This window comes from Chelonoidis abingdonii, chromosome 1 (genome assembly GCF_003597395.2).
Source record: "Chelonoidis abingdonii isolate Lonesome George chromosome 1, CheloAbing_2.0, whole genome shotgun sequence".
In the NCBI taxonomy this organism is placed as follows: domain Eukaryota; kingdom Metazoa; phylum Chordata; order Testudines; family Testudinidae; genus Chelonoidis; species Chelonoidis abingdonii.
This window is the reverse complement of record NC_133769.1, coordinates 93,707,466-93,733,953: the sequence shown is the minus strand read 5'-3', so window position 1 is coordinate 93,733,953 and position 26,488 is coordinate 93,707,466. Positions and strand designations below refer to the sequence as shown.

The 26,488-nt window shown below is 46.7% G+C and overlaps 1 protein-coding gene across 1 annotated transcript; it reads right to left on the bottom strand.

Annotated features, from left to right (window-relative positions):
* Positions 1-259: 259 nt before the first annotated feature.
* EMP1 (epithelial membrane protein 1) lies at positions 260-23,319 on the bottom strand. The gene is made up of 5 exons (XM_032797461.2): positions 23,172-23,319; positions 8,006-8,142; positions 4,563-4,668; positions 4,299-4,439; positions 260-2,048 (listed from the first exon to the last, which is right to left on the bottom strand). The coding sequence occupies exons 2-5, from the start codon at positions 8,081-8,083 to the stop codon at positions 1,888-1,890; spliced, it is 486 nt and encodes a 161-aa protein (XP_032653352.1). The 5' UTR covers positions 8,084-8,142; positions 23,172-23,319; the 3' UTR covers positions 260-1,887.
* Positions 23,320-26,488: the final 3,169 nt, after the last annotated feature.

Here is a 26,488-nt window from a genome sequence, read left to right as displayed (position 1 = left end):
AGTTCTCATGGTTGTAAAGAAAGCTTGAAAATGGGAACCAAGCATAGCCAAGTGCAACAGCATTTGCCTGAGTTGCAGAGAACCTGAAACAATAGCCTGGCTCACACCCAAAGGGAAGTCCTATCATCTGCACCAGCCACCAGGTGGTAGTACTGCAGCATCATAGCAGAGCGAGCTTTGGTTTGGCGAGAAAAGCAAGACCTTCAATCACAGTCTCAACTACTTTTTCTTTAAAAAAAGCAAAAATGTGTAAAATAAATGGAATTAAATTGTATTTTATATCCCTAAAGCTAGAAACATTTGTATCAAAATATTTACAATGACTGTATAGAAATAAACACTCTGTCAAAGAAACAGCAAAGTACAGTACTAGAATATGTCCACCGAATTAACAAAGTCTATATGGAAAGAGAATGTAACAGAGAAAGTGTGAGAGAAAATACTGTTCATGCTATCCCTGCACCCATGAATTTTTTGTTGCCACCTAACTTGAGTTTGTGGGCATAACCACAGTGAGTCCTGACCTCTTGCCACTAACAATCTCCACTTACTATTTAAGCTTTTCAAAGGGACAGAAATGTTTGGCTTGGATACCCTGATGCAGACAGGAACTCTATTCCTGCAATTATGACACGACAATGCTATTTTTTTCCATACAGCCTTTCGTGTGGGATTTTCCTTGTATAGGCATTAATTAACAAAGCCTCTCCGCACCCCTGGGAGGTAGGTATAATGAACATCATTTTACAAATGGAAGAACATAGGCACAGATAGGTTAAGTGACAGAGTTGGGAACAGAATGCTGGATTCCTAAGTCTCAGATTTTTCCACTCTAACTACTAGGCCTTATTTCTTCTGCCATCAAATGTCGTTGTAGTTTGAGGTGACTGACAATGTCACGGCGGGGTCGGTGATTAATGCCCCATCCTGTGCTACAAAGAGTGGAAAAAATCTATTACCTACAGGTAGTTAAAAAACCTAATTCAGTGTTTCAACAGTGAGCTCCCACGAGCCTAAGCAGGCTGCCTCAGCGATCAGATTGGAAAGTCCCTTTAGTCCCATGGCTTATAGAGCACATGCATCACAAATCTGCCTGTTTATGGCTTCATAGGGACTTCCTGAGATCTTCATCGTGTGGCTGTGTTAGAGAGATACACAGCCAGCTATAGTGGAGAAACACCCCCAGGTGACCCTCTGGGGTATGTACCACTGAGTTATAACTGCATCCTCCGTTACTAGGATCATTGCCTGCCTCCTTCCTTCCCTGGCTCCTCCCCTCCATTCTTATATGCTTCCCTCTCTCTCTCCACCTCTGGCCCTGATTTATTCATGGGAATTAGTCTCTTTCTTAAGTAGGAAACAGGATGGCAATGAATTTGCAGTTATGATATTTTAAAAAATTGAATTTAATCGAGTTGGGCTGTTCCCAGATATAATGTCTTTAACCCTTCTAAAAATGTAACAAAAGGCCTGTCCCATTGTTCTTCAGGGCAAAAAAGCCTTATCCCTCACTCCTGCACCCACAACGCAGGCTAAGGAGAAACAGGGAGGAGGGGTGGGGAGGAAGTAAGATGCAGCGCTCATTTCCTTGAGGTGCCGCCGAGTCGGTGAAGTGGAGTCTGGTGGTTCCTTAAGCCACAGCCTGACTTTGCGAGGAAGGAGAGCAGAGCCAGGAGACTAGGCAGTTTGTTTGTAACTTCAGGGCCCAAGGATCAAGGAGGCGCTGGCTGGACTGGAGGAGCTGTTTCTCTCTCTTTGGTGGATTCATTTGTGGTGGGTGTTTTTTGGTGTTATTGGCCAAACAGTTCTTCCAGCTGAATGATTCCTCATCCTCCCCACCCCCAATTTCTAACCCCCACCCCCAACCCCTTTTACTCCTGCCAGCCTTTATTTCTTTCTAAGGACAAGGTAGAGGATGCCAATGATGAAGCTGAAGCAAAAGCAGATCCAGGCCAATATGAAGGAGTAGCCATGATGGTCTCGAGGCGCTGTGAAGTAGTGTGGGAATCGGGCTGTGTAGATGGAGACTGCAATCAAAATGAACAGCCCTGTAGGGGGAGGGGAGGGAAGAAAGAATTGGAAGATATTTGAAAACCTGAATCTTTGCAGGACAGCTCAGGTACTGCAATGATATTGTGGCATGTGCCCTGTGAAGCTGATGGCCCATTTACTGTTGTAGGGCTGCTCATGAGCTCTGAGCACTGTATGCTAATTTTTTTATCCTAGGGTTTCTTGTGAACACCAGGTCAGTACCTCCTGGTTTGTTAATGGAAGGAGATAGGCCAAGGTTGCATACCGGAGATACTCAGATTCCAGAGTTGTCGGGAATGGTGCACAAATTTAGATTCTGGTGTGTTAGTGTCGGCTTCCTTATGAGTGCTGAAGCTGAACACGCTAGTGTGCATTTGGGCAGATCACTCGCAGGTGAGGCTGTGCACACTTCTTCGTTGTGTGCTCTTACGTTAACACTGGGGTTTGCTGTTGTAGGGTTTTTCATAAGTCCGGGGGCTACCGGCACAGGCTTTTCATGGTTTCTTCTTTTTTAATTACAAAAAGCATAAACATAATGAACACACTGAAAACAACTCGAGGGGGGGAAAGTGGATGACATTTTCGGGCTTGCCAACCTTGACAGTGATCCTTTATCTACTGGCTGTTCTAGGCATTCTCAGGTGTAAAACCAATAACAAATCAAACAACCTGCTCCCTCCAAACACGTTTCTTTTCTCCGTTCCTCCCTCCAATAAGGACGTCCAATTGAAGGCTGTGATCTGTATCGAGCCTTGGACCCCAAGAGCAGCACTTATATTGGGAATCTATTCATAACCAGTGGGGAGCTCAGGAGGATTAAAAGCTAATATATTGGACTTGTACTTTCCCTCTTTCATATAGTCAGAGTCTGGTCCAAAGCCAAAGAAGTCAATGAAGAATAGGGTGACCAGATAGCAAGTGTAAAAAATCGGGATGGGGCTGTGGAGGGTAATAGGAGCCTATATAAGAAAAATCCCCCCAAATCGGGACTGTCCCTATAAAATTGGAACATCTGGTCACCCTGATAAAGCATCTCCCATTACTTTAATGGGCTTTGGGTGAGATTACCTTCTGTTTATGATTTACACACAGTAGGTGGGGCTGGTATGCAGGGGCGGCTCCAGGCACCAGCACGCCAAGTGCGTGCTTGGGGCGGCAAGCCACTTGGGGCGCTCTGCTGGTCACCATGAGGGCGGCAGGCAGGCTACCTTCGGCGGAATGCCTGCGGAGGGTCCGCTGGTCCCGCGGCTTCGGAGGACCTGCCTGCGGGAGGTCCGCCTTAGCTGCAGGACCAGCAGACCCTCCGCAGGCAAGCTGCTGAAGGCAGCCTGCCTGCTGTGCTTGAGGCGACAAAATGCCTAGAGCTGCCCCTGCTGGTATGGATAACTGCCTGGGCAATAAACCAAACTGTAATCTGAAGTGGAGAATTAAATTGCCTCTGGATACATCAAAGCTTTAGGTAAATGCCTGATGCCATTCTTCTCAAAAAGGCAATAGCAATTAGGGATGAGTGGAGCAGGATAAGAGGATTTCTCCTTTCACTGTCTGATGGTGTTGACAGTTTGAAAACATTATTGGCGATCCCTGTTCTTTCTTGGAAAGACTCCTTTGTGTTCCAGACCATCCGTTGTGAATAACCAAAGCAGTGACTGCTTTCCTGAAACAGCCATTTTGAATTTTACATCAGATCCACTGTGTGGTGGAGCAAGATGCTCTGGGATTGTTTGGTTTATGCTGTGGAGAAGAACCCGTCCCATGGTTTTGATTTTGAGTTTTTCAGCTGGAAAACTTCAAATGAAAATATTCAACAAAAAATTCCTTATAGGAAACAGCCATTTTTTGTTGAAAAAGTTTTGATGGACATTTTTCAACCAGCTCTATAAGTATGGGCCAACTTTGGGGAAGGTATGGAGGGGGGGTCATCCGCCCCAAAAAACTGTATATGTTGATAGTAGGGAGGAGAAATTTAAAGGTTCAGATGACCCCAAACAGTTTGAGTCATGGCCAACCCCAGGCAGGCTTCCCCCTTACCCTCAGCCTCCCCTTCTGGAAAGCAGCGCCTTCTCCCTGCAGGGCACAGCTATTGCTCCTGCCTCTCCCTGTGGGCTGCAGCTCACAGCTCGCCTGGCCTCCAAGGTTACTTGACTGGTGGCTCTGCCAGCTGCCGTGTAGGGGTGTGGGAGGGAAAGGGGTGTGTGTTACACATACACACACACATACACATGTTTAATCCTTTTAGCAACCTGATGCAGAGAGACTGGACTTACAGCAAATCAGCATGATGGCTCCAGTGATATAGAACCGTTTCCCTTTCTCCATGGTGAAGAGCTGTACCACGAACATGACCAATGAGAAGAAGGAGAAGATGATAGCCAGGATCATGAAGGCTTGCACTGCCTTGAGGGAAGCTGGCAATACAGAGGCAGGAGGGGAGAGAGAGAGTGTACGTTAAGATACTATTGGTATCACAATGCATGGTAGGCCTTCAGACTGTACAGGTCGTATCAAGACCTAAAGAAAATGTCTCTTACGCATATCCCCTTCAGCAAATGCAATCTGATGGCATTCCCCAGCATCGCAGTTTAGCCAGAGTCCTGTTGAGTTTGTCCCCTTGGTAGAGGTACCTGCCATCCAGACCTGAAATGGAACAAAACAGTCATGTCAATGTTGTTGTTCTTGACCATTCTGACAACGGTTGCTCCAGCCTATCACCTGATCTGGGCATAAGAGGGATAATGACCGCTGGAAGCTTTGTAGCGATAAAACTTTCCCCCTGTGCATGGAACTCATGAAGATCTAAAGTTGTCTGGGATAAGAGACTTGAAAGGCTTGAGATATTTAGTCCAGATAGAAGAAGAGTTGGTGTGTATGTGTGGGGGTGGGGGACTCAATTAAAAAAATATAATGAAAATTGCTCTTGGGTTCCTTTTTGTCCTGCCATGTAATGTGACAATAAGGGGCCACTCAATTACATTAAAGGGCAGTACGCTTACAACAAATAGAAAATTGAAAAAACCTAACTCACAGTCACACGAGATCACTGCATGAATATTGGGTTTATTTTGAAAAGGACTGGATTATTGCATAGACACTGGTCAGTATTTTTAGCTAAGGCAGCTAAGATAATAAGAGTAAAACACATATGCTTTGGGGGTACAAAAAGATTGTTGGCAGAGGACAAAGGACTCTTTTTACCCCTTTTATGCACAGCCTTTTCTAGCTGGTCATCTGCACTGTGGGTGCTTAGACACACTGCTGCTGTGTTGGCTTTGACAGCATTTGGGAGCAGTTTCAATGTCCTGCAAATGGGGCATCCAGGACACCTTAATCACAAATGGAGGTGTCCTATGTGAATCAGAATGGTGGACACTCCTCGACTGAAGGTGGCAATTGGCTGGAAGCCCTGATGTGGCAGGAGTGTCATGGTAAAGCTAAAGCTTTGAAGTTGTCATTGTTATGGTGACCTCCTTTGGGGGGCTCTAGACTCTGAATACATGTTTGCACAAGTTTTAAAATGTGTGCAATATCCTCTCATTAGAGATCCTAGCCCCTCTTTTGGCTGTAGTTCTTTGTGTCGAAAATCTAGTAGACAGGGCAGTCTATTCCCATCTAGGTCTGCAGTGCCAGACTTCTCTAGACCACCAGAGTGCAGGATAAACTGAGAGTTCACTGGGGTTTCTTGAGCATTTTAGCTCTGGGTCTTCCCTCTTATTGTCGGGTTCCAAGGCAGCCGCTTAAATAGGATTTGGAGGTTGTTGAATAATTTTCAGACAAAGGCTGCCACGAGGGGGCAGCATAAACTAAGGCACAGGAATAGCTCTGTGTTACACATAAATAATTGCGTTGCTGCCCGTGCAAGTGAAGTCTCTGAAAGACAGGAGAGTTTTTCATGTGTATTTGGCTATGAAGTTTAAAATGGAGCTGGGCTGGTCATTATAAAAATGGTGGCCTGCCCCTTTGCCTCCCTTCTGCTGCAGAGAACTGGGGAGGAGGGGGTCATTCTGTAGTATAGTATACAAGCAAGACCATTTGTCTAACTAAAAATAGCATCCATCTTTATAAGCACTTTGAGGCAGGGATTGTCATTTTACTATATGTCTGTACAGTGCCTAGCGCATCAAGGCTCCAACCTAGCTGAGGCCTCTAGGTGCTAACGCTATATAAATAACAATCTGCAGTGGCACTGGATAGGAAACAATTCCTAAGAAAGAGGGGGATACGCTTCCTTCAGGGTCTAAGCTCTGTAGCTGGTGGTATCAGGAAGAAATTTCCACGTGTGGCACAAGTTTGAGCACTTGCATTCCAATATGGGAGTTTGTGCTTTCTTTTGAACAATGATGGAACAATTATTGGAGACAGTAGGCCTGACTAGATGGAGCACTAGGCTTTCCCTAGTACTGTACTGATGTGACAGCATTTGTCCCTTAACAAGACTTTTATCTTCACTCTGATAAGAATTGTTGGTTTTCCTTTTTGACTTGGTGAGCAAGAGCATGTTGTTGGGAATAAATACTTAGCAGCATCTTGACACCAAGTGGGATTTTTAGCAGCTCTTTCCAGCTCAAGAAACTCTCCCCTGCAAATGTTTTGGTATTCATACTGCTGTGAGTTACTTGGCCATTGGCCCAACAATTTACAGTCAACAATTTACAGTCCCCAGCAACACTTGGCCTTTTTGTGTTGTATGTATGTGCTCTTGGATCGCATGCTCTGTGGAATCTGGGGAATTTTCAGTGTATGAACCTTCCGCAGCCAGCTCCTCCTAGCCTGGTAGAAGATGAATTGCATATGTTATATAACAAATCTTTTCTCCTAGGTTTGCAATAATCTCTTAATTTTGACCTATGATTTTAATGTCACAAGAGATCAATGATCTGTGTGCATGTGAGAAAACATGCCCTCTGTGATATTCACACAGCCCCACTGACTTCAGTGACATTGCGTAAAGGTATCTGAGGGCAGAATTTGACCAACTTACTATACCTATTCCTTGAACGTGGGTGGCACTAATAAGTCTGGAAGAATCTAAAACTGGTTCAGCCAATCAGATAACATATTAGCCAAACGCTCTTTGTTTTTTTCTTTTAAATGAGATGCCATCTTGTGTCATGGACTAGTCCAGTTCATTGCACATTCCATTTTCACCATTTGGGGTGGGAGCTTATTGGGTGTTGCAATTTTGTAGTATGTTGATAGATCTGCTACATATTTCAACTATTACAAAGTGCTATTGGTTTGGACAGGGACCAGTCCTTATATGTGTTGTGTGTAGTGTTTTAGCATATAGATAATAATGAACGCTACCAACAACTGTTAGTTTTGCCCAAACAGCTCATGAGAACACTTTTTAGTTCCAGAAACAGACAAGCATCCACCGTATAATTATACAAGAGACTATCTGGCAGATGGGCTGATAAATTTCAGCTCAAAACTATCCTCCATTAATCTCACTTGCTCAACTAGTTCTTGAATGGGGCGTGTACAGGTGGTTCCTACTTTAAAGTTATGGGAGTGGAAACATCACCTTGAGGCTGCCTCTGTTTGTTTTAGTTCAGGATTCGGAACTTTTCTGTTCTCAGGGTGTCATTTAAATTAAAGTGGCTTGATTTTTTTCCAGAGATCCATTTATTTCAAGGGAGTTACCCCAGCATAAAATTGGAGTAACAGAGCAGTGAATCGGGCTCCTTATGTTTTCTGAACAGCTCCTTTGCGCATTATTATTTACTGAAAGAGGGTGCCCTACTCCCTAACTCTATAGCCTGGCAACCCTACGGCAGAACCTTTCAGTGGTGTGTGGAGTTATAACCATGGAAGGGTTGAGCATTCAACATCTGCTGCCTGTCTTGTTCAGAGAGACAAAGCGGGTGAGGTAATGTCTTCAGCTTCTGTCAGTGAGACAGACAAGCTTTCGAGATTACCCAGCGACCGACGTGGCTACAACATTACCGTCTTGTTTAGAAGCAGAATGACTTACGTTGGCAATGGTGGATACAAACAGCATGACCACGGTGGCAATGTGGACCACAAAGATACCAGCCAATAGCACCAACATCTTGGCTTCTTAGTCTGTGTGTGTGGTGGGAGGGGGGAAGGTCTCAAATGCAGATGATTCTGAGGAAAAAAGAGTATTGGAGAAGAAAATAAAGGTGGGTGCTGGAACCAAGAACTTTGTTACAATAACCCAGTATTTACATCCAAGAAAGTAACCGGGTTTGTTCTAAACCCACCCCAGAAATATTGGCCGAGCGCTGAAAAAATATCTAAAAATACTGGTAACACCCCTCCCCACCCCCCCGTCCCCAGCAAATCACTCAGAGTAGTTAGAGAGAAGCTGTAGCCACTGTAGCCAGTCTTCCGGGAAATGCTCAGGAGGGTTTTGAAGATACTGTAGGTAGTTTTTAAAAATAGGCTGACTATATGTCTGACCGTTAATAAGGTTAAGTGCTGTGCAGGGTAAAGTGATATACTCGAGTCCCCAATGCCAAACTGAGCTATTTGCCCAATGGGGCCATGGACGTCAGGAAGGATTTCCTTTTCCTCATGCCCCACCCGACAATACAGTGTTATCCAGTTGGTCTGGTGTATCATGAGTCAGTTAGGGTGGAGATTTGTCTTCCTCTGACACATCAGGTACTGGGCACTGTTAGAGTGGACTACAGGACTATGCAGGATGGTGGTCTGATCCATTTTGTTAAGAGAGAATACCAGCATAGATGAACCACTGGGCTGTTCTAGAGGGGGAGAGAATAGACTACTGTGCTTAGTGGCTCAATGGTCGGATCTGGTGTGGTGGAAGATGGGATAACTGGAGTCATTGCCCGGTGTGGATCATTCCCTGTGAGTACCCGGCCCCGGGCCGGGGAAACTAATAATCCAACGAGCGGACCAAATTCAATGATGAATCCTGGTCACGTGCCACCTGAGGCACGGTGCACATACACTAAGAAGAAGAACTGGAGTCAATGTTTTGCTCAGATCCTTTATTCCTAAAATGGAAATTGTTACAGTTTCCATAAAAAAAATCCCAAGCATTGGTCTGTAGTGAGGGCTACTCTTGATTTCCTTTTAAATTCAAGCAAATCTGCTCAATATATTACTGCATTAAGACACCCTACACATGTAATGTATCTGATTCCTTTGCATTATTCCCCTATGTGCAGCAGGACTTGACTTCTTGTGGTGTTTCTTGTCACTTATGAATATTTGATTTAAAAAGAAGCAAGATTTTAGGGACTAGCATTAGCGGGGTCTGATAGTGTCATTTAACCAAAGCTACTGTTTTATTTTCTGAAATGATGAAATCTAAGGATCAGAGGGCTGATATTGAGAACAGATTCACTCCCCCTGCACAAAAGTGGCAAGTGGAAAGCATTAGGATTTCAAATCTCACCTACAGGACTGTTATCAGTATTTTGTACTTAGAGTCACAGAAATTAGAGACAGCAAAGACTTGTTGGGTCCTTTAGTCTTATCTTCTCTGCCCAAGAGAAGACTGCTCCTGAAAATGTGTGGGGAGGTAAATAAAGGGGCTAAGTTAATTTCCCACCCTCTCTCTCATTGCTAGGTGAGAGCAGTGTCAAACACCTGCTTTATATTTGCAGTTATTCTGGGCCAGATGAGTCAGGCAAGGAATCCAGCTGTAGCTTTCAGGATGAGGAGCAATGACAATGCAATATAATACTGCAGTTACCATTCGTAATAACATCTGTCATACAGAAAGGCTTTGTAGAGTCACCCAAATGACATATGTTATTCATTTACTCCACCTTCCCCAGTCCTTCCCTTTTGCCTAATTGAAGTGTTGTGCGTGTCAGATCTGCTTTTAAAGATTACTAGGTTGTATCATCACAGTCCAAATACTATTTTCCCACACCTCATGGGACTGCCAAGCTTTCCCACTTGCTTACCATTTGTCCAAAACCGGCATTAGCTAATAACCAACAGGAATTCCCAGAATTACAGAAATTGGAGAAAGAAATGACCTCTGTGCCTTGCAGGATTATTCTTCACTATAAATATCTGTGCATTGTCCTGTCCAGTTTGCAAGGTCTCAACCAATGGGGCTTCCTAGATCTGACTAGTAGAAAATTGGTCCTGATGTTCTGTTTCTCTTTGTCATGGCTTGCTTTTAACCCTTGGATTACCCCAAAAAACTCCTTATACTTCAGGATTTTCAGAGGTGGGGACCACTCACACCTCTCACTGGCTGCTGTGGCTGCTGTTGGGTGTTCAGCAGTTCTGTAAACCAAGCTCTAAGTGGATCCCTCCAGCACCTTTAATAATCTGTCATATGAATGCCCTGTGCTTTGGTTCTGAAACTGAATTGACAAAAGAGAACATGGATTCAACAGTGCGTATAGGCTGTGAGAAATCATAGCTTCCCTGCTCCCTGAAGTGAGGTCTCTGTGTACAGTCACCCAAACCACATTGGCTTTCTTTACCACCATATCACATAGGAAGCTCATAACTAGAGGTCCTCACATTTTTTTTCAAACAGAAAATATTTTGCATTGGAAAATGCCATTTTAAAAATATTTAAATATTTCGGGGGAGGGGGAAATGTTTTTTAAATGTATCATTGTTAAAGGACATTTTTAAAAAATAGAAATGATTTTTTAAAATCCTCACCTGACCAAGCTGACCAGAACATTCATTTTTAAACATTTCTTTATTTACAAAAACAGAAAATAACTGAAATGTACCTTTGTTATAAAAATGTTCCACCCAAAAATTAAAAAAAACCAAACCAAACAAACAAACCAAACCAACCCCCCAAAAAGACACCTCTAATAAAATGACCAAACATAAATTGATTTTGGAATTTTTGTTTTTTGTTTGCTGTGAATTTTCTTTTTCTGCTCTGTTCTGCTCACATCTAGCTTGCTTCTCACGATCAGTCCTAGTTAGGTCATTTTTGGCATTACTAATTCCTGTGGCCACTCTCACTATACATGCTACCTAACGTGAGCTCCTCAGGGGGTGCTGATTCATAGCTTTGAGTCTTTCTGAGTAAAAACATGACTACCCTCTCCTTTCATTGTCCCTTTTGCCCATTGAATACACAGTAGCTAATAACCCCATGTATGCTCAGGGATAGAGGAGAGCAAGATAATGGGTCTTTTCCATTTCTGAGTGGGCTGCATGTGCTTTTCTTATTAAGACACAATAGAAAGTGCCTTGGTTGTTCTGCAGGAGTGAGGCTTGTGTTCTCATCAGCTGGGTGGGGTCACATTGCTAGAGCAGCAGCACATGCCGGGTGCATATCCTTTCTCCTCCTTTCCTCAGTCTAGTTGCAGCTGGAATTGGAGTTTATCAGGCTTTTATTGGACTGTGATTCAGTCCCAGCCATCCTGGAGTTGCCAGTTTTTCCATTGGCTCACTCCAAAGAATTCAAACCTGCAATTACTTAACCCTGCAATTGCTTGGTGTAGCCTGTCCTTTCCAGGGCCGCATCTCACAAGCCAGGGAGGTGTCAAGTCCGGGAACGAGGGCCTGTGGAATGCTCAGTAAGCCCTGCGGCAGCCCCCTGCGGACGTTTATGATGGGAAATCAGTCCCTGGGCCAAGGTGAGTGGGTAGAACAGTTACTGAAAGATGCCAGACTTGACGGGAGGAGAGGACGTGAGCTCATATGCCTGGTATTCTCCTCAGATGGCTTGAGATGGAAGAGAGCCTTAGTACTGGTGATGGTAGCTTGAGATTCTCCCCCCTCTTCCCCCACTCCCCCTGAGATCATGGCTGGAGAGAATGCTATCAATGCACAGGAGTGCTAATAATGAACAACAATTTACATTCCTGTAGCATTTGTTGTCATGAAGGATCCTAAATTGGTTTTACAAACACTGTCCCTACAGGGACCCCCTTCACCAACTGCTGCAGTGCAGCTTCTTCTGGGGAGGACGCAGTGGTTGATTCATAGCACACAGCACTTCTACACTACTGATGGCAGGAAGACCACCATATCCGATTTTTTTACCAAAAAACACCAAAAAGGCATCTGCAGAGTGCATACACTTTTCAGGGGAAAAAATAATTTAAGTTCAAACCCAGCTTTCTGGCAAAATAGTTTGAATGGAAAATGTTCAACCAGCGCTAGTTGCCACCTTAGTATTAGTGCAGACCTGCAGGACAGATAATAGAGCCAATGGCCCTAATCAGGGCCAGGATCATTTGGTAATGAAGGCAAAAAGTACACAGCAGAAGAGAAAAATACTGGAGGTGCCACCCTACAGCTGGTACAAATGTATAGCTCTGGCACCAGCAAATCACCAGGGCAATGCTTCTTATGGTATCACCACGATCAGGGGGGTCAGGACAATGTGTCACCTATCACAAATTCACAGAACTGTCCCACAGGCTTACCTTCAGTAGATACAATAGCTGAGCACTCCAGGGCCATTGCAGTTTTGTCAGGCCCTGTGATGCGAGCCTGCTGTCTCTCAAAGGGTGGACTCAATTGCCATGATACAAAGATGCAAAGATCATTCTGCCATTGTGACATTATTATTTTTCCCACGGAACCAATACCAGAGAATTCGTGGCCCTACAGATTACAAAGGTGAAACATCATAAATGGTCCATGTTTCCCTATGGTCTACTTCTTGTTTCAGACCCGAGTAAGGCCAGAGGCCCTGTTGACACAGAGTTTATGTGTCGTTATGTGCAGGTAGCATGGTACAAAGCCTTGAGAGTCTGCTCTTGATTCACCAGCCTGACTCAGTTTGCAACTCAGGTGCTGTTTATAAAGATGTGGGTGTTTTGGCAGATCTCCCTGCGGAGAGATCTCTTGGGAGTTAGCAGGTAAATAGGCCCAATGGTCTGTGATGGGATGTTAGATGGGGTGGGATCTGAGTTACTCAGAGAATTCTTTCCTGGGTGCTGGCTGGTGAGTCTTGCCACGTGCTCAGGGTTTAATTGATCGCCATATTTGAGGTCAGGAAGGAATCTTCCTCCAGGGCAGATTGGCAGAGGCCCTGGGGATTTTTCACCTTCCTCTGCACCATGGGGCACAGGTCACTTGCTGGAGGATTCTCTGCACCTTGAGGTCTTTAAACCACGATTTGAGGACTTCAATAACTCAGACATAGGTTAGGGGTTTGTTCCAGGAGTGGGTGGGTGAGATTCTGTGGCCTGCATTGTGCAGGAGGTCAGACTAGATGACCATAATTGTTCCTTCTGACCTTAAGTCTATGAATCTATGAGTCTGTGTGTGTGTACATGTGCTTTTGGCGTTTTTGGTTTAAGGGGTGTGATTAAAAGGCCTTACTAGGTGCACAGCTTGGCTTTACAACAACCAGCAGGGATATGCCAACCACCTCCAAGTATCTAATGGGTGTAAACATAAAGGAAAGAGAGGAATTGCACAGGGTGGCCCAAGGGGCTGTAACTGAGAGTAATGGGCTGAAACTGAGCAAACAGAATGTTTTGGCTGGGGATCAGGAAACATTTTCTAGTAGTGAGTGAGGTCTGTTATGCTGTGGAGTAGTCTCACGAGGGAAGTGGTGGAAAACTCATCGCTTGAGTCACTTATAACTGGATTGGACAAAGCCCTGGAGAACGGCTCTAGGGAGCAGTCCTGCACTAGGAGGATGGGAAAAGATGATCTGACAGGGTTTTTCCTCTGTGATGTCTATGATTCATTTGAGAGTGGGTGAATCTCTCAGGACTGAAGGCAAGCGCTGAGAAATTGGCACTTTCTCAGGAAGAAAAGCCCTGGAGCTCCAACGCATGTGACAATCTCAACAGAAACACTGAAGCTCTCTTGGTAGGAGGGAGGGGAAGAGAGAGCTGCCTGAGGTCTAACAAGCTGCCAACAACCACTGCTGGAGGAAAATAGAGAGAAAGGGAGGGGCTGAGTGCCTTAAAAGCAAAACAGAGAAACCAGGGAGGGGGTAAAGGGAAACTAGAGCTAATGGGAGACACAGAAATGTTTCAGTGGCTTATTGATTAGTAATAATAAGACGCTGAATGCTGGTACTTTGGGGGAGCTCGGGAAGTGAGGGAGGATGCATACGCACCTTGCCACGTTAAGAGTCTCAGGATTTCTATTCCTAAAACTGGCTAATTAAATGTGTAAAATGTTTGGGAGGGCCTGGAATGCGCAATGAAATAATGAAAAAGGAATCGAGAGAGAAAAGAGCATGCTTAGACGTGTCTGGTCGATGGGCTGGAGGCTGTGGGGGTGTGTGTGTGTATATATGCATGTTTATTTCTATGCATATGTCTCTGTGAGTCTGCTTGTGTCTGCATGTGTGTGTATCTTCTCTGTGGGTATGTCTGTGAGCTTACCTGCATGCATTTGTGTTTGTTTTATTTTTGTGTGCACATATTGTTGAGTTTGAGTGTATCTGAGTTTGGCTGCATGTGTGCGTGTGTGATAGTGCAGATATTGTAGGAAATGGTTTACGATCAATGGCCTGTGATGGGATGTTAGATGTGTAAGTGAGGGAATGGTCCCGCTATTGTGGGGAACTTTCCTGGCTTCTGCACTACCCCGGTGAAGTGGGCTAGCAAAAGGATCTGAGTCCTCGCTCCCACTTTCTTTACCCAGAGGCCTCCCTGCCCTTGAGGACTCCCCTTCCACTCTCCTGTCTGGCAGAGTCCTCGTAACCCCAACAAGGCTGGGCCCAGGATTCCTGGGGGACTCAACCCCCAACCCTGCTGTGGTCACCCAGGACAGGGGCTAGGGTGTCCCCATTCTGGGGTACTCTCTTTGCACTTCGCACCTCCCTGATCCACTGATCACATCATACAATTTAAAGCAAATATAAGTTATTTAATTAACAATTAATTTTAAAAAAGCATAAGGAAAAATGGGAAAGATTAAAGGAAAACACATCACCCCGCTCTGTGGCAGGGACCATCACAAACAGTATCTCTGGACATCAGGGCACTTCATTGTCTGTTCCTCAGGCCTTGGCTGTGGATGCTGCGGGTCGGACACCTGCTCTGGCAGTGGCCACACACTCTCAGGCTCTGGGTAGAAGGACCCTTCTCCCCAGTGTCACCCCCGCTCTGTCAGGGTTATGAGCCCCCTCCAAGTCTGGTCTGCAGAGCCTCTTGGCTGAGGCGTCTCCCTGTGCTGGGCCCACTGACCAGGGTCCCCCTCGCTCTCCCCAGCTGTTCACTGCACCCAGCTCCGGACTGCTCCAGCCTCAGCTCCACACTGCCTCAGCATGGCTGCTGCTGCTGCTCCACCTTCAGCTCCCTGGGCTGCTTCTCTGGCCTCTCTGGCTCCAGTTGCTACAGCTCTGCTCCCAGGGCAGGTCTGCTCTGCAGGCTGCTTCTGTGACTCTCTCTCAGCTCTCACCTGTTTCCTGGGCTGCTTGTCTGGCCCCTCTGGCTCTGGTGGCTGCAGCTCTGCTCCCAGCAGCTTCGCTTGGGCCCCTACTCTCTCCTTAGCTCGGCCCCACTCCATCTGACTCAGACAATTCCAGCTCCCAGGGAGGACAGGACCCCCTGGCCTCCTGACTCCTTGATTAGCCTGCCTGCCCTGTCAATCAGGCTGATCTGGAGCATTGGCCTCTCCACATTGTTACTGGAGACTGTCAGCCTCAGGCTCCTGATTTCCCATCGACCCCTCCCTTTTTAGCGCTGGGAGCTAGCAACCAAACACTCCCACTGAGTGTTAGTAAGGGGGCAACAGTCCCCTTACATATGGGTGGGATCTGAGTTACTACAGAGAATTCTTTCCTGGGTACTGGCTGGTGAGTCTTGTCCACATGCTCAGGGTTTATCTGATCGCCATATTTGGGATCAGGAAGGAATTTTTCTCCAGGGCAGATTGGCAGAGGCCCTGGGGGTTTTTCGCCTTCCTCTGCAGCGTGGGGCACGGGTCACTTGCTGGAGGATTCTCTGCACCTTGAAGTCTTTAAACCATGATTTGAGGACTTCAATAACTTAGACATAGGTTAGGGGTTTGTTGCGGGAGTGGGTGGGTGAGATTCTGCAGGCTGCATTGCGCAGGAGGTCAGACTAGATGATCATATTGGTCCCTTCTGACCTTAAAGTCTGTGACGCTATGGCTCTATCATGATCCCAATAAACTGTCCTTTAAAGTTGTAATACAGTGCACTGCTATCTAAAGCCTGAGTGTGAAATCTGCCTGAATACTGTTCTGTCTCCATGTGGCCTTTAACTGAAGGGAGATGGTTAGATAGGCACCCTGCTGCTGTGCTTTTCCCTCCAGTTGTTCCGAAAGAAAGAAAGAGAAAGAGCTGAAGTAGTAGGGAATATATTTGTGAATATATTCTTTAGCTCTCTTTTTTTTAATGTCATCCCATAATATGAGATTAAAGGAGACATGGTGAAATGAATGGCTATCTAGTTTAGAACAAATTAAAGTGCATTACTTCTTTATGCAGAGTGCACTTAGCATGGGCTTTTCACTGCTGCAACGTCATAAATCCCTTTTGACTGTAAGAGGGCTGAGAGTTACAAACAATAATAGCATGCACATTATTTATCACAAGGGTAATTAGATCTCCTGTTACAGGGTGTAAACTGATTTCCACAAGGTGAGGAAAGAATTCCTGACATCTGATGAGGTATGGCAAATGCTCTGCTCCTGGGTGTTTGGTGCAAAATCCTAGCAGTACAATGGCTTACTTCAGCAATACATGTGGTTTCCAAAGAGGGCAGCTGTACCTTAGAAAACCCTTGCTCTGCTTGCATTTTTTATCCCTCACACGTGAGTGTTTTGCGCTTCAGTCCCCTTGTCCTGATCGCTGGCTCGCCCTTCCACAAGGAGCCGTTAAGAGGGACACAGCTCAGACTTACTCAGCAATGACAAGTGCTTGGACTTTGGACTCCAAAGTTAATAATGCCCAAGCAGACTTTGGCCTGAGCAAGCAATGTGGGGAAGAAAAGGGACTTGCCTTGTGCACCCTTTAAGCAGAAGATGTGTCCACACAGCGCCAAAATAACCACCAGGATGCCCTCCCAGGAGCTATAACTGTGGCTTGAAAGGAAAACAAGGGGTGGCCAACAGGATGATGGAAACCTCCTGATTGATTTGGCAGCAAAATGAAGCAACGTGTTTCAGCAAGCATGGCCCATTGATTTTGCATGTAGCCCAGGAATGTCATGGTTCACGCCCTATTAGACTCTCACTGTGGGATTCTTACCTCCCCTGCTGCAGACACTGTGTTTCCTATTTGGTGGGTAAATCCTATACCCAGGGCCGGTGCAAGGATGTTTCGCATCCTAGGCAAAACTTCCACCTTGCGCTTTCCCCCGTCCCCAAGCTCCCGCCCTGAGGTGCCCCCCCTGCGGCAGCTTCCCCCCTCCGCCCTGAGGCACCTCCCCTGCCACAGCTCACCCCTGCTTCACGCACGAGCACTCTGAGCATGCCATCGCTGCTTCACTTCTCCTGCCTCCCAGGCTTGCGGCGCCTAAGCTAATTGGCACTGCAAGCCTGGGAGGCGGGAGAAGTGAAGCAGCCATGGCATGCTCGGGGAGGAGGCGGGGCAGGGGTGAGCTGGAGTGGGGAGTTCCTCTGCGTGCCCCCCCTCTTACTTGCTGCAGGCGGCCTTCCTGTGCTCTCCTGCCCCAGCTCCTTCCGCCTAAATGCTGGCGCGACCAGGGCGGCCAAGGATCCGGTCACTGCAGTCACTGCCAAAGAAAATGCCACCCCCCCAAATCCTAGTGCCCTCGACGACCGCCTAGGTCACCTAAATGGTTGCACTGGCCCTCCCTATACTCCAAATTTCAGCTTGACAAGCAGGATCTCTCCTTCAAGGGGGGATTGGGTTGGGGTGGGGCGGAGCGGGTGGGAAGCGGAGGAGATTGAATCCTCTTTGCCTGGCCTTAAGGTCTTTTCTACCATGAAAATAAAACAAAAGAGAGCAGGCCACACTTAGCATTAGTGGAAAGCCCCTCCCAGAGTGCCCTCTGCTCCACTGTGATGCTGCAACCTGTTCAAGAGGGGCAGGTGGATGAGGCTGCAGGTTTGGGAAGGATTTTTCAAGTGCATCACGGAGGCTAGTGTTTTGCATGTTGGCTGCTATAGCAGCTGAGTTTATGTCTTATGTTTCTAAAGCTCATGCTCCAGGGTTTCAGCTGGTCTCCAGCAGTGGTCAGGAAGGGGTTTTCCTACCCTGCCTTCAGTGTATTCTGGGAGGATTTGGGTGGGTTTTTTTTGCCTCCTTCCTCTCAAGCATCAGGGATGGCCCAGGCTAGAGATGGGACAGTGGGCAGGGTGGTCCAGGGCTCTGAGGTGGCACCAAGCATTCTCTCTGTCAGGCACTTGGTTGGTTGCTCACATGCTCAGGATATAACTGATTGCCACATGTAGGGTTGGGAAGGGATTTTTCCCCAAGTCAGATTGGCAGTGATCTGTGGCATTTTTCGCTTTCCTCTGCGGCATGTGGGTGTGAGTCACTTGCTAGGGCTATCTGAGTAGATCTCAGTCATTTCACGGGCCTTGGGGATTGATCCACCTGGGTCCCTCTTATTCCCTGCCTGTGGCACATAATAGTCTAGTCTGTTGTGGGCTGTAATATTTTGGTCTAATTTTGTTTGTTAGGTTTAATGAGCAGGTGATATAGAGGGTGGGCAGGCTAAATCCAGTGCTCCCTTCTGCCCTTAAACATCATGACTCTATGAGGCACTTTTCAAAAAACCCTCTCAGACAGTGGTCCCCAACGCAGTGCCTGCGGGCGCCATGGCGCCCGCCGGGGCATTTATGTGCACTCGCCTAGTGCCCAGCAGGGGAGAGAGGCCATGGCCCTGTGCCTGCCAGGGACAGAGAATTCCGGGGCTGCAGGCTGCGGGCACTGGTATTCTCTGTCCCTGCCAGGTGCAGGGCCGTGGCTTAAGCTGGAGAGAAGCTGCAGCCCTGCGCCTGCTGGGGACAGAGAACTCTGGGGCTGCAGGCTTCATTCTATGCTGAAGTAAGAATAATAAATATATTTGGACCAGTAGTTCAACAATGTTTTACTTTTTGAAAATAAATAAGATGAAAAATTTATGATATTTATTTTGTAAAAACTCCTTAATTTTAATACATTTTACATGTAAAATTGCCCTTTTTATCTTATGGATTCATATATTATATAATATTTAATATGATTTTTTTGCATTATTTAATGTACAAATACAAAATAAGCCTTGAAAAATTGTTGGTGCCCGCCACACACTTCTGAAAACATGAATGTACTACTGGCCACAAAAAGGTTGGGGACCACTGCTCTAAGTTTTATAGAAATCCTGCCAGCAACTGCAGTCCCATCCAGCCGCTGCTTCAGAAGGTAGTCTCAGAGCAGCAAGCATTGTGAGAAAAAAGGTGTCCTGGAATGCTCTGTGCCCTGCAGGGAACTTCACATGAGCAGGCAGGGTGTGATATGTTGGAAGAAGCAGCCCCCAAACCCATTCAGCACCCTCTTGTTTGTCTTTGTGAGCACTTGGCTTGCAGGAAAGATCCTTGAAAAATTAGGACTCTATCTTCAAATGTTGGGATGGGAAGTGAACCCCTCACTTGGGCAGGAGAAGACAAAGTATCTCAGCTCATCATCCCTCCTGCTCTCAGGCTGCTGCTATGCTGGGAAAGTAGGAAGACTAGTTCCTGTGATCTTCCTTGCATTAATTAGCCTTTTTGCCAGAGAACAGAAGCAAGAGGGAAAGTAGGAATGAACAGGGATGTCTCCAGACATTTCGCCGCCCCAAGCATGGCGGCATGCTGTGGGGGGGCGCTCTGCCGGTCACCGGTCCTGCAGCTCCGGTGGACCTCCCGCAGGCATGCCTGTGGAGGGTCCGCTGGTCCCGCGGCTTCACCGAAGCTGCAGGACCAGTGGACCCTCTGCAGGCACGCTTGCGAGAGGTCCACCGGAGCCCCGCCTGCCGCCCTCCTGGCGACCGGCAGAGCACTCCCCACGGCGTGCCGCCCCAAGCACGCGCTTGGCGTGCTGGGGCCTGGAGCCGCCCCTGGGAATGAAATTCTCTGAGCACTGATCTGCCCTTTCTTCTGCTATTGTTCAGATGGAAAGTGACACTAACGTAAAAGTCAATGTGTCTACTACTGAGAAAGTGTTAATGCTGCCCAATCTTGCGGGAGGAGGTCCACCACAGGTATTTTAGTGTAAACACCCACTTGGGTGCCCATTCTGGTTCCTCAGCACATTGCATAACAGGTACAGTGCTCAGTGTGATGACAGTTTCTGCCCAACAGGCAGAGGGAATTTAGGGCAGGACTGGAAATCTGCCATTATACAAGGGACGTCTGACACGTGGCCTCAAGCTGACATGCACCATGAAATCCTCTGGCAGAGGGAGGGGAGGCAGTGTTAGTGCAGAGATCACCTGCCTTCAGTATGGGGAAATTCAGGCACACATATTGAGGAAGGTTCTGGCTGTCTGCCGTGCCGTGCTGCCTGAGAGTCATGCAGCAGGCTTATGGACAAAGTTAAGGACGCTTTTAGGTCTGAATTCCCCTGTACTGGGTCAAGTATATGTCTACACAGCAGCTGGAGGTGGCTTCCCAGCATGGGTAGGCAAACACGCACTAGCTGCACACTAAAAATAACCGCGTTGCCATAGAGGCACAGGTGGCAGCTCGAGCTAGCTCCCTGAGTACAATCCTGCTGGACCCCCACCTGTCTAGCCCAAGCTACCACTGCAGCCACACGGCTATTTTTACCATGCTAGCCTGAAAAGAGCTCATCCGTCTACCTGTGCTGGGAAGCATCCTCCCAGCTGCTGGCATCAGGCATACCCCCAAGAGCCCTGCCTTGGGGCCTCTCTTGAAATACCAAAGCAGCCAATCCGCTACATTTCATCTCCTGTAATTGAGTCTGTTTTCAAGCTTTCTAGACGGAGCCCATGCTCCATTGCAAGCCATGAGAGGGCTACAGTACTTTATTGTCACGCCCTTACATTGCTTAAGAATGGAACTAGTTGAAGGCCCCGAAGATGCCCCCTGCGGGCACTATACAAGCAGAGAGGGCCTTGCGTGAACAGCTCTCTCTGCCCACAGAGAAAAAGAGGAGGTGTCAGCCACCCCTGTGGCACTCTGCCCCACTCCTCCAGAATCAGAGAATTCTCTGTGCGGTCCGCAATCCCTGTCCCACTTCTCTCAGGTTTTTCCATGGGAGGGGCTCAATCCCCCTCCTTCTGAACTTTGAAATTGGATGAACAAAAGGTACAGACTGTTCCCCTGATGTGCGCTGTCCTATAGAAACGGCACAGAATGCCTGCAGGACAATCTAGGCCGAGGTGACTCCAACAGGATCGCCTGCATGAGTGAAAGAAGCAGGATTCGTTCCTCCTTCACTTTAAATGGTCTCCTGGAAGAAGTGCTATTGTTCAAAGGGTGCCCAGCCAGGCTGGCACTTAGGAGACCTGGGTTCTAGGCCTAGCTCTGCCTGTGACCAGGGGCAAGTAATAGTGCTTTTGTTTTCCTGCCTCCCTTGGTGTGTTTAGACTGCAAGTTCTTGGGGGCAGTCTGGTACCTAGCACACAGGGACCCCAATGTTGGTTAAGGCTTCTAGGCTTTACAGAAGTAGAAGTGATAATAATAATAATGACCCCAAGACACTGCAGCATGCAGTGACATTACTACACTATTTTGGGGCCATCACTCCAGCAGCATGTAATTGTGTGTCTTTGAGCGGGGCTGCTCTGCATTGTCATATTATAGGGAAATAATCCGTGTTTAAGCACAGGAAAGACCTCATTGCAGTCTCAGTGCTTACCTGCCCCACCTCCCAGGCATTTGTGCAAAGAATGGAAGGAGGAGGGTAAGTCTGGCAGATTTGAAATCCTTTTTGGCATCTCCGACTGCTGTGGGGGATGCCTAGTGGGCCAGTGGAGCTATCCCAGGGATGAACTTGGCCCCATCTCCTCAGGCACATCCCATCCCGTGCCCTTCTCTGTGTGTATTCAGAAAAAGAAACTCTCTCCTCATTACAGAGATACTGAAATAGGGCGCGCCTGAACAAATCCAGTTTCACCAGTGCCTTCCAGCAAAAGGCCACTCAGCCACTGTTTCCTTCCCCCAGACATCCTCAAATATATGTTTAGTATTAATGACCCCAAATAACTGCTTTCACTACCAAAAGTGCCTTTCACCCAGAAGGATCTGTAAGAGCTCTATAGCCTCTCTCTGTCTTAGTCACTTCACCCACCACTGAATTGCAGCTGCCTCTTGGGTGGAAGGCAACAGCTGCAAATGTGCACAGCAACAGGCTAAACTCTGACTATCTGCAGACAGACTGCGAATGAAATGGGAGCAGTGCTGATCTGAAATATGTTTAGGGGAAATGAGAGAATTGCTGGGGAAAAGCATTTAGTGTGGGAGTGAGAAATTTGCCAATTTCTGCAATGCTCTACTTTCCACCAATAGGTTCCCACTGCTCCACTCATTTATCCCCTCCACTTTTTCCATGCAGCTCTCCTATTGCTTTCAACACTTCTCTCGTCTGCCTTACTTTTATTCTCATCACTCCCAAGCCCAGAGATTTGGCTGCTAAGAAAGTGTAACATGCAATCGCATTGTTCATATGTCTTTGGTTAGAACTTCTGGTCCGCTTCAGTCTCACTAGCTTGGATTCTAAGAAGGGCCCTCCCAGCTCTGACTTGAGTTGTGCCATCAAAGACGTAAGTTTTAATTATTTTGTTAAACCAGTGACTTGCAAACCGCTAATAATATGGGAGAGCTTTGACATACACACAAAAGCATGAGGGACATCTGAAAAAAACAAAGGCCAGATTCTGATCTGAGTTGAGCTGGTGTAAATCTGAATCAGCAAGATTGATTTCAAAGAGACCTGCGCCGAACTCTGAAGCTTACAAATGTGTCATTGCAAAAAAAAAAAACATGTGTCAAGCATCTCCCTTACTCCACGCTGCACAGACGGTTCTGCTGTGTCTCTCTCACACCCTCAAGGCAAGAATAGAGTTACCTTAGCAAGCAGCGTACAATTGCAGTCAGACCCTGCAGTGCCTTCTATTGGTGCCTCAGCCCAATGTGTGGCTGGATTTCAAAGCAAAATATAAAGGCATAAGGGTTTGCCATTAGTGAGTCGCACTCAGAGATATAGAGAGCCATGAAAATGAGGGAAAAAGGAAAGACAGCTATTAGATCAAAGGAATGGGAGATGCTGAATGGGGAGAGCAGTTGCAGAGGATTTTATGAAGAGGTCTTACCCTGTAGTGGGGCTGGTTCTGGCACCTTTAGAAGAAGGAGCTTGCTTTGCCTTAGTCATGTCTTCTTGATGTACAGAGCTGCAGTGGAGGGAGTGCCCTGCCTGCTGGAGTTATAAGTTTCCTCTGCTGCTGTGTCAGGATGTGCGATGGGGTGGTGTCTTTTCCCTGCATTTTAAAGGAGTTTCTGTTAATCAGTCTAGCTTTAAAGAAAAAAAAATTAAGAAGCTACGCCCTGCTTCCTTGGCAGCAAGTCAAGAGTCACTGGGAGGAAACCAGCAACTCAAAGAAATCACTTGTGGAGTTCTGTCTGACTCAGAGCACAGTACAGAGACCACAGCCTGGAAAAAGGAATGACACGAATCCAGATGAGTAATAGGAGGCACCCAAACAGCATCTGTTTACAAAAACGGATTTCTGGTTACCATTTTTTTTTTAAATCTGTAGTTATGAATGTGGTCAAAGATACAATACACTCAAACAAACAAATAAATGTCCTTGCGTAGGGCGTGGTGATGTCTGAGTGAGTCACTGAGCACCACACCTCTCTACCACCTTCAGGAAAAGGGGGACTTTCTGAAGTGAGCAGGGAAAGGGGATATTGATCATTCCTGCAGACTGGAACTGGAAATACACTATGAAACCGAGATCCCCAAATGGCAGTCCCTGAAGCAGTGGAGCATATGTTCACCTGATGGGAATGGCTTGCCTCCTTGTGTCTAGGTGAGAGCAGGCTGGAAGGAGAGCTGAAATGAGGAGACAGTATGAGGAGCTGTTTTCAAAGGATAATACACTCGTCACACTAGAGACATCCTAAAATATAGGAATGCTTTCCCATGGCTCTTTCCCTTGTCGGTGCCTTGGGGCTGTTAGATAGTTGTGACTGGGAAGGGGAGGGGTCTGGGTGATGGTGAAAGGCGAGGAGATGGCATCCATAACAAACTCTCTTGTTAAAAATGTGGCCATATCATAAGCATAATTCCTAATTCTGAACCTTAGAGTCCAAAATGTGGGTGCCTGCATGAAACCTCCAAGCTTAATTACCAGCTTGGATCTGATAGCGCTGCCACCAGCCAAAAATTTCCAGTGTTTGGCTCACTCTGGTCTCCCCAAAACCTTCCCTGGGGGACCCCAAGACTCAGATGCCCTGAGTCTTACCACAAAGGGAAATAACCCCCCTCCCCTTGTCTTCTCTTTACTTCCTCCCCAGGCTTCCCCTCCGTGGGTTATCCTGGAAGATTACTGTACTTAAACTCCTTGAATTACAAAACAGAGAGGGCAATTTACCTTCCCCCTCCTTCTTTTTCCCCCTCCCAGTCTTTCCCTGAGAGAGACCGTAATCCTGGCACAGGGATTACCCAAACATTCCCTCCCTGAGCTTTTAAAAATCCGGTTTCCTGATTGGTCCTCTGGTCAGGTGTTTGGTTCCCTTTGTTAACCCTTTACAGGTGAAAGAAACATTAACTCTTAGCTATCTGTTTGTGACAGGCCCCACTAGGAAAGAGTTTGAGATCCTCTGCTTTACGGAATAAGCCTGCATTTGCAGAGTGGAGCCGTGACAGACAAGATAAGGCTTTTCCATCTCTAATGATGAGGACACTGGAGTGTTCTCATAAAAAGGAAGCAGATGCTTTTTCAAGTCTGAGCTGGTGAAAAGACATACTGGCTGTTTTTCACACTACTCCCTCTGCCTGGCACTGTTGCCTTTTCTGTGACCCATGTCTAGTTTTAGCACAGCTTAAACTGGGCTGTAGTTGGCAGGAGAGAGAACTGCTCACATGTACCGAGTGCAGTTTCAGCTCCATTGAAGTCAATGGGAATTTTGCCATTGATTTCAATGGAGTCAGGGCTTTGTCCCCCAGCTACAGCCTAAGGCTAAATGGGCCCTAGCTCATCTGGTTGTTTTGGTGACATCCTCTGAAATAGTCACGGAAAGCAGAGGTGAAAGGTACAACAGAGAGGCTGTTGGCGGAGACGCTGCCTCATCACCCCTTTCCTATTCTCCCAGTTCTGTTTACTACAGTGGGTGATGCTCATCTCAGCATTGGGTTTTCATTTTCTCATCTGGCAGCTGGCAGGATCCTTGTATGATGGCTTCTCTGTGACACAACGCTGAGCCAACTTGCCTAAAACACACTGTGACTGCGAAGAAGTGGGCGCTGGTGGAAAGTGGTGTGCAGAGAGGCCTATGGTATGTACAGCACTCTTTGTATGGATAAAGGGAATTGGAGTCACACAAATTGCCATACCAGATCAGTCCATCTGTCCATCCAGTCCAGCACCACCTACTTCAGGGGGAAGTTCAAGAATCCCCGAGTAGGCAGATATGGAATAACTCGCCTACAGGGAGAAGTTTCTTCTTTACTCTCCATCTGGAAGTCTTGACACTGAGTTAGAACAGAAACGTAATCAGCCAGGCCACATACACAGTGACCAGTGCACCAAAGGATGGTCATAGGAGGGATGTTTGTACCATTGAAGTTGTTGTGTCAGTGACTGCCATCTTCACTGGCATTGCAGCCATGGAGTTTGACACAATAGTGGGTGGCATGTTGGTTAGCCTTGCGCACAGCAAGCGTAACCCAAACTGTGGTGCGAACACAAGCCTGCTGTTGGGGACAGTCTTGTGTATGGACACATGGTGATGTTACGGACAAGTTGGGAAGTCCACATTGTGCTTAGTACCCCAGATCTCTTGACTGCAGGCAGGAACTTTGAATTTCCAATGAGAGAAGTGGCAGCTTCTCTCCAGGTATACATCCATGGATCTGTCTGTTTTTCTAGTCTGGTAGGTAGAGTGGAAGTGAGAGAATAAATGATCTCTTCCTTAGTGTGTTAAAAGGTAGCATATAATTTTAAATAGATTAAATGAAATGTCTTTAAACTCATAAATAACCAGAGGAGCTCACTGCTTCAGGGTATTCGTATTTTATATGTATATTAAGCAGTTGTTTATATAACAAGAATAGCATTTATAGCAACATTTGGTAGGATCAAAATGAAGGACTGTCAAGCCTCATTTAAAAATGAAAATTGATTATCAGGAGAGGAGCTGGATAATTATCCCGCCATATTTTATATTGCCCAATGAAGAGCATTACTGGGACTGGAGGACAAAAGTATGCTCAACTTCCCTTTAAAGCATCCAGAATTGGTCACTTATGGCGGGTGGGATACCAGACTACAGAAACCAGTGGACTATGCTCTTATTGTATAAGGATTTATCTTAAAACAAAGGTTTGTTTGAACTATGGATGTCCAAAGAGCATGCTAGATTTATCAGAACTCCTCAGCATACAAATTAAATAGGAGAAATTGTA

Bases quoted from the DNA above. Each gene is read 5' to 3' on its own strand.
- EMP1 (XM_032797461.2), bottom strand. From the start codon at position 8,083: ATGTTGGTGCTATTGGCTGGTATCTTTGTGGTCCACATTGCCACCGTG. The intron at 4,669-8,005 runs GTAAGTCATTCT...GTTCCATTTCAG, and splicing joins TTGTATCCACCATTGCCAAC to GTCTGGATGGCAGGTACCTC. The intron at 4,440-4,562 runs GTAAGAGACATT...CTGTATTGCCAG, and splicing joins ATTTGCTGAAGGGGATATGC to CTTCCCTCAAGGCAGTGCAA.